At 36.9% G+C, this 8985-nt stretch overlaps 1 protein-coding gene across 1 annotated transcript in view; it reads right to left on the reverse strand.

Moving 5' to 3' along the window:
• LOC117325043 overlaps positions 1–8583 on the reverse strand; it is a 47428-nt gene extending 38845 nt beyond the window's left edge. The window contains exons 1-2 of the mRNA XM_033880959.1: positions 8283–8583; positions 1397–1525 (exon numbers count right to left, since the gene is read on the reverse strand). Of these exons, the coding sequence (XP_033736850.1) occupies positions 1397–1525; positions 8283–8433 (280 nt within the window). The 5' untranslated portion in view covers positions 8434–8583. The remainder of the gene's footprint in view (positions 1–1396; positions 1526–8282) is intronic.
• Positions 8584–8985: the final 402 nt, after the last annotated feature.

The raw sequence follows: 8985 nt of genomic DNA on the forward strand, positions 1-8985 counted from the left end.
AATACCTGTAGGTGTGTGGACACACAGATAATACCTGTAGGTGTGGACACATAGATAATACCTGTAGGTGTGGACACATAGATACTACCTGTAGGTGTGGACACATAGATAATACCTGTAGGTGTGGACACACATATAATACCTGTAGGTGTGGACACACAGATAATACCTGTAGGTGTGGACACACAGATAATACCTGTAGGTGTGTGGACACACAGATAATACCTGTAGGTGTGGTCACACAGATAATACCTGTAGGTGTGGACACATAGATAATACCTGTAGGTGTGGACACATAGATACTACCTGTAGGTGTGGACACATAGATAATACCTGTAGGTGTGGACACACATATAATACCTGTAGGTGTGGACACACAGATAATACCTGTAGGTGTGGACACACAGATAATACCTGTAGGTGTGTGGACACACAGATAATACCTGTAGGTGTGGTCACACAGATAATACCTGTAGGTGTGGACACATAGATAATACCTGTAGGTGTGGACACACAGATAATACCTGTAGGTGTGGACACATAGATAATACCTGTAGGTGTGGACACACGTATAATACCTGTAGGTGTGTGGACACACAGATAATACCTGTAGGTGTGGACACACAGATAATACCTGTAGGTGTGGACACATAGATAATACCTGTAGGTGTGGACACACAGATAATACCTGTAGGTGTGGACACATATATAATACCTGTAGGTGTAGACACACAGATAATACCTGTAGGTGTGGACACACAGATAATACCTGTAGGTGTGGACATACAGATAATACCTGTAGGTGTGGACACATAGATAATACCTGTAGGTGTGGACACACAGATAATACCTGTAGGTGTGGACACACAGATAATACCTGTAGGTGTGGACACACAGATAATACCTGTAGGTGTGGACACATAGATAATACCTGTAGGTGTGGACACACAGATAATACCTATAGGTGTGGACACACAGATAATACCTGTAGGTGTGGACACATATATAATACCTGTAGGTGTGTGAACACACATATAATACCTGTAGGTGTACACACACAGATAATACCTGTACGTGTGGACACAGATAATACCTGTAGGTGTGAACACACAGATAATACCTGTAGGTGTGGACACACAGATAATACTTGTAGGTGTGGACACACAGATAATACTTGTAGGTGTGTGGACACACAGATAATACCTGTAGGTGTGGACACACAGATAATACCTGTAGGTGTGGACACACAGATAATACCTGTAGGTGTGGACACATAGATAATACCTGTAGGTGTGTGGACACACAGATAATACCTGTAGGTGTGTGGACACACAGATAATACCTGTAGGTGTGGACACACAGATAATACCTGTAGGTGTGGACACATAGATAATACCTGTAGGTGTGGACGCCCTATGGTCACATTTCTCACAGCTCACACCGTACGTCCCCTCGGCACACGTGTTGTTATCCAGACAGTTCTGAGGGAAGTAGCATGGAACACAGTGGTCATGAGGAAGCACGTCTACAAAATACAAAGAACACAGTGATCGTGAGGGAACACGTCTTCAAAATGCAAGTAGCACGTCTACAAAATGCAAGGAACATAGTGATCGTGAGGGAACACGTCTACAAAATACAAAGAACACAGTGATCGTGAGGAACACTTCTACAAACTACAAGTGAGTCATGACAAAACTTAGGAGCCGTTCAAATAATTGCATAAGAAAAACGATAGTAAAATGATCAATAACTGACAAGTACATGTAGTATACTTAATGAGGAGACTGACACCCTACTATCTTCTAAGTTTTGAAGATGGTGAGCTGTAACAGTAATTATTAAGATAGGATATGTGTTGGCGGCTTGTTTTGACGTATCTGTCCAGGTACATTTAGGAATGAGGTTTTTACCCGCGATATTCGAGGAGTTACTTCCGGTCTCTACACGATACTCCGGGTGATACGATCACTTCCGGTCTTTACACGATACTCCAGGAGCTACGACCGCTTTCCTTCTCTACACGATACTCCAGGAGCTACGATCACTTCCGGTCTCTACACGATACTCCAGGAGCTACGATCACTTCCGGTCTCTACACGATACTCCGGGTGATACGATCACTTCCGCTTGCTACACGATACTCCAGGAGCTACGACCGCTTTCCTTCTCTACACGATACTCCAGGAGCTACGATCACTTCCGGTCTCTACACGATACTCCAGGTGATACGATCACTTCCGCTCTCTGCAGAGCCATTAATGTTACTCCTGGAGTTTCGAGAATGGAGATGTTTCGAGTTGTTTATATATACCATGTCTCTCAGCTAAGCTGCATTTTCGAAGCGGAGGCAAAAAGAGAGTGGAAACAATACGGCAGCCAATTCAGTCTAATTTCAAGACAGGACATAATATTTTTATTACTAAACTTTTTATTCACCGGATCGAGTCCCGCATTGCAATGTGTTGATAGACAAGAATCAACCAGAGCGTACGGATACCTGAGTATTTGGATATATCCTGCTGTGTTCTGTTGATTATAAATGTAGGTAACTTATACGAGCTACCCATTACATTCATCAACAGATTGATGCCATTTTCACCTTAAAACAAGAGGCCCAGAGGGCCTGCATCGCTCAATTGGATATTACAGTAATTATCGCAAAATATTCTTATTTAAGTTACATTACAAATATATCCTACTTTTTAAGCTGCCTCTCCCAAAAATGGCTCAAACTAAATATGGACCAAATCCTGTCATCCTTACAGAAGGAGAATTTTAAAAGTCTTACCGTGTACAAAAAGACCAAGCAACCGGCTACATCATGTAGCATCAACTAATATATCTAAAAGATAATCTTATGTAAGTGAATCTTAAAACAATTGAGCAATATCTTAATTGCGTTTTGTTTTCTATTCAAAATGGCAATAAGACTATGATTTTATTTCTTGGCGCTGTGAATGTCATTAATGAAATGGCGCTAGACCATATGTTTTATCAATTCTATTTGACGTAAAACAACATTTACGTCATGGTGTAGCCGTAATGAATATACAACTTCATGATTTACCTGTTAAAAACACCAATATTTCACGAATGTTGTCTAGTTTGCACGACGAGTGAAACGCACTGATGGGGAAATATGGGTACATTCTGGCCTATGAGTCTTGTGTTTGTAACTTTATTTGTCCCTAATGAGGCTGGTTATTAAGCCTTCGACAATGAGTTTACTGGGAGCGCTGTGGACGACTATTCGCCAGCCTTATTATCCAGAGTTAGATATATATGTTTCTACTTAAAAACAATTGTGCACTAAAATCCGTAACGATATACACTAAAACCCAATTATGCTGTTAAAGTCATTTTTCATCCGTATACAAGTGAGATGGATGTATTGATCATGCCGTAAACTGCTCGAAAAGTACACAGTAAACTCTTCTCCAATCCTCTACAACCTGGCTTAATCTTAAAAACAACACGTACTGATAATTTTCCCTGGACGTCCCTACATCGAGTATTTTATTATTTAGTATATACTTACTCTACTAGACCTAAACTGATTTAACAAAACAAAAATAAATAAATAAACAAAACACATAACTGTAGGAAACAGGACGGGGTTTCTCTAGGGTAAATGGCATGTTAAAATGTTGAGTCAGCGAATACTTTGAAAGTGCGTGCTACATTCAAGGTATAAGGCCAATTCTCCAGTAAAAATAGTTGGAACTGTCGGGAAAAATCGATCACAAGCTATATTTTTAATTTTGATTAAGTTCACAATGTAATGTAGATGTAGGTATAACTGAATTACTACCAGGTCGTTACTACATGTACCTTACCACTCAGATTCACACGTGGTTAGGTTCAGTCGTATCAGTAGCGTTCTGACATCGTACATTTGTACAAGTGCACGTGCATGTATAATGTTAGACTGGCTCCGCGTGTCATCACATGCCATTATTCTGCTAAGTCAACAATGAAATAGTTCGTTAATAGCTTTATGAGATTTGCTAGTTGGGTACTGCATATTTATTGAAAGGTAATACAAGTTAATAGATTTTGTTTTAAAAGCTAAACTTTGCAACAACGTTATCACAAAGACCGATAACTAAGTATCCAGAAGGTGCAAATACAGATTGATTAGATCGTAATAAAACTACATTGTAACATCCAATAACACAGAAATGACACCATCTAACTTTAGTGTGAACATTTCGCTGTAAATGACACGATCTAACTTTAGTGTGAACATTTCGCTGTAAATGACAATCTAACTTTAGTGTGAACATTTCGCTGTAAATGACACGATCTAACTTTAGTGTGAACATTTCGCTGTAAATGACACGATCTAACTTTAGTGTGAACATTTCGCTGTAAATGACAATCTAACTTTAGTGTGAACATTTTGCTGTAAATGACACGATCTAACTTTAGTGTGAACATTTCGCTGTAAATGACAATCAAACTTTAGTGTGAACATTTCGCTGTAAATGACACGATCTAACTTTAGTGTGAACATTTCGCTGTAAATAATAAGTCTTGACCTATGACCTTTATTGTGTACCTGGCCTCATTGGTAAGATCTGACTCTGATACTATCGGAAGACATCGGCACTCTCCGTCCGCAATCCAATCGCACACCTCGGCCTATTCCGACAAGGCTGTGGAATTGTACTTTTAACAAAAGTGCTGCCGGTTTCCGATTTAGATGACAGTCTGTACGTCTCCACTGGCCAACTGTTTGTCATAAGGTCCGTCTGTAATTGTCCAATCGACAAACCTCGGACTGGGAGACAGCATTAAATGTAAAATCAAATGTACATAAAACAGAACATCAAACTACCTCCGAAGATAAAAGCGATACACAAAGTGAACATGCTAGTTGTGTATCGATACAGGGAGAGTTAAACGCCATGAACGCCCTACAGATTACTACATAATGGGCCAGCCAAAGACAACATATTGCTACACACTTCCTAGTTTTAATTTCTAAATGCACGTCGAAAGATATCTAAAAAGCTCCAGCAATTATATTACAAAATTCTGACAGCTTGCCCACCAGATCATAGGCGGTATCGCCTCAGAGGAACTACTCTATCAGCCGCACACAAATCTTAGTTGGAGTAGAAAAGTGGCTGATTTAGGTGATTTTATCATCATTTAAATTATCCTGAAATCAAAGGGAACATTTTAAGGATGAAGAAAATCTTGTTATTGTAATAAAGTTAGCGTGCTTTTGTTTTAATTAACATCATGTTTATCAATATAGGTGGAATCAATACTCCACGATTAACTGTTTTGTCACCCTAAAATGTCTGCTTTAAATGAAGAGGATGCTAAAAATAAATCAAATGACTCTCACAAATAATATACCAGAGGATTACTCACAAAACGTGTTAGAAGACGTGATGATTCAGAATCTATATATTAAAAAAATGTGAAAACCTAAGTTCCCCGGCAGTTGAAAAATTTCCACGATAAAAAAACTGTACTAAACCATGAATTGGTATTTAAACTTCTCGGCATTTGATACAACAACAAAAAAACATGTTTTTTTTCTGTGTATCATTCTTGGATGTAACTTGGCGCGCACAGGGTTGGTTCACGTATTATTTTTAGATGTTTATTACATTTTACTCAGGAATTGTTGACGTTACTCAGCAGATTTGATGGAAATCAAATGAATATTAACACATAAGGGATAATGAAGTTTAATTTGATGAATTTTTATACATATAATTAACAAAAACCCAGAGAGACTTTATAACAAGGCCGACAGGACAGGATCGGTCACTTCGTGAAGGACCATCAGATGGACACGTGTTATCGAGTCAATGGAGCACGTGACCTCCCTAATACAAAACAAATTACATGGTCTAGGATACCGCAGTACTTTCTTTACTTTGTATGATAGCTGCGATAGAAAATCCTATTTAGTTTAAACATATTTATTTGAAAAATTCAAATGTAATTAGAGACAAATAAAACAACTTAGAAACGTCCTCTTCCATAAACTTTTATACAATGGTAACATACATATATGGCAGCGTTTCATGAAAAGTTGATTTCTATGTTATATAGTATAAATAAATCAACATTACTGTATACAGACGGAGAGGTCCAGAAAATTTCACGGACACAAATATGACTGTAGTTCCGTAATTGTAAACACAGAATACAATGTATTGTTGAAACCAGTTTCTGCATGTAAACACAGAATACAATGTATTGTTGGTACCAGTTTCTGTATGTAAACACAGACTGAATACAATGTATTGTTGGAACCAGTTTCTGTGTGTAAACACAGAATACAATGTATTGTTGGAACTAGTTTCTGTATGTAAACACAGAATACAATGTATTGTTGGAACTAGTTTCTGTATGTAAACACAGAATACAATGTATTGTTGGAACTAGTTTCTGTATGTAAACACAGAATACAATGTATTGTTGGTACCAGTTTCTGTGTGTAGACACAGAATACATTGTATTGTTGGAACTAGTTTCTGTATGTAAACACAGAATACAATGTATTGTTGGAACCAGTTTCTGTGTGTAAACACAGAATACAATGTATTGTTGGTACCAGTTTCTGTGTGTAGACACAGAATACATTGTATTGTTGGAACTAGTTTCTGTATGTAAACACAGAATACAATGTATTGTTGGAACTAGTTTCTGTATGTAAACACAGAATACAATGTATTGTTGGAACTAGTTTCTGTATGTAAACACAGAATATACAATGTATTGTTGGTACCAGTTTCTGTATGTAAACACAGAATATACAATGTATTGTTGGAACCAGTTTCTGTATGTAAACACAGAATACAATGTATTGTTGGAACTAGTTTCTGTATGTAAACACAGAATATACATTGTATTGTTGGAACCAGTTTCTGTGTGTAAACACAGAATACAATGTATTGTTGGAACTAGTTTCTGTATGTAAACACAGAATACAATGTATTGTTGGTACCAGTTTCTGTGTGTAGACACAGAATACATTGTATTGTTGGAACTAGTTTCTGTATGTAAACACAGAATACAATGTATTGTTGGAACCAGTTTCTGTGTGTAAACACAGAATACAATGTATTGTTGGTACCAGTTTCTGTGTGTAGACACAGAATACATTGTATTGTTGGAACTAGTTTCTGTATGTAAACACAGAATACAATGTATTGTTGGAACTAGTTTCTGTATGTAAACACAGAATACAATGTATTGTTGGAACTAGTTTCTGTATGTTAACACAGAATACAATGTATTGTTGGAACTAGTTTCTGTATGTAAACACAGAATACAATGTATTGTTGGAACCAGTTTCTGTGTGTAAACACAGAATACAATGTATTGTTGGAACTAGTTTCTGTATGTAAACACAGAATATACATTGTATTGTTGGTACCAGTTTCTGTGTGTAAACACAGAATACAATGTATTGTTGGAACCAGTTTCTGTATGTAAACACAGAATATACATTGTATTGTTGGAACTAGTTTCTGTATGTAAACACAGAATACAATGTATTGTTGGAACTAGTTTCTGTATGTAAACACAGAATATACAATGTATTGTTGGTACCAGTTTCTGTATGTAAACACAGAATATACAATGTATTGTTGGAACCAGTTTCTGTATGTAAACACAGAATACAATGTATTGTTGGAACTAGTTTCTGTATGTAAACACAGAATATACATTGTATTGTTGGAACCAGTTTCTGTATGTAAACACAGAATACAATGTATTGTTGGAACCAGTTTCTGTGTGTAAACACAGAATACAATGTATTGTTGGAACCAGTTTTTCCCACTGCTGACCAAAACTACCGTAACGGAAAACAAATTCTTTGTGGGATTTTACTCAGTGGTGTAAATCTTAAGTTTGTATTCAGATGAGCATTAAGGCCCATGGACCTTTTGTTTTATTAAGCCATCATGCAAAACTAGAATACCATACATGTTTGGCGCTTATTATCTCTTGATAAACAACTGTTTTTATAAATTTCAAGTTAATGTCTAACAGCTGAATGACCTGGAACAAAGCCTGACTGGTGTTTAAACTAAAGATTTTAAATTCCTATCTTAATGAAATATAGACCACAATAAATAAAAACAAAACAATACTGGAACACTCAGAGAGGAAAACTGACTGTTCATGACGACACTCAAAACAATGTATATAACATTACCAATATACACCAATATTAGCTACATTGCTCTATTGTACGAAAAGTCAAAATGTTTGTCATAAGGACTAAACACTGTTTACCTTACCTGTTCTATCAGAAACTCCGGGTTTATGGAAGGCCTGTGTAACGTTCATGCAGTGGTAACCTGACCCCATCTTCAAGGTAATTGTATGGCATAGAACAAGCTGTGGCGTGCATATCGTCAAGATTCCGGTGACGCTCAACAGCCACTTCATTATATCCGACGTTTTAAATCAATGAAAACCTTTCACTTATTCAGGCCTGTTGTTCCTCAAACGTAATTTCGATTCAAAGTTATCACTGAATACATTTTGATATTGTTATCAAGATAAATTCACCCAAGGAAGGACCCTGTTCTGTCGAATATGGCGGGTCTGGCACTTTTGTGAGTTAGAGTTATTCCCCTTTACCTTCCGTTTCTACTTTCAGTTTCACGTAAATTTAGACTAGATCATGTAAAGCAGTTGAAATTGCTCGACTCATTTAATTATTTCATAAGCCTCTGATGTATATTTTGAATATGAAAATGGCTGACGATACATTGTCAATGTTTCGCACACATCACACTGGACATTTTGATGTATGGAGGGAAGTCTGTAAACTTAAGAATGACAACATTATTCATAGCTGTATATTACAACACAGACATATACGGTGTTTCTTTGATCTGTCATTTAAAACAATAAAACTTAACCTATTTAATCTCAATAGTATTGAAAGTATTAGATTTTTTTAATTAGAACTATATCTGTCCGAGTTTGATTAAG

This window comes from Pecten maximus, chromosome 4 (genome assembly GCF_902652985.1).
Source record: "Pecten maximus chromosome 4, xPecMax1.1, whole genome shotgun sequence".
In the NCBI taxonomy this organism is placed as follows: Eukaryota; Metazoa; Mollusca; class Bivalvia; order Pectinida; family Pectinidae; genus Pecten; species Pecten maximus.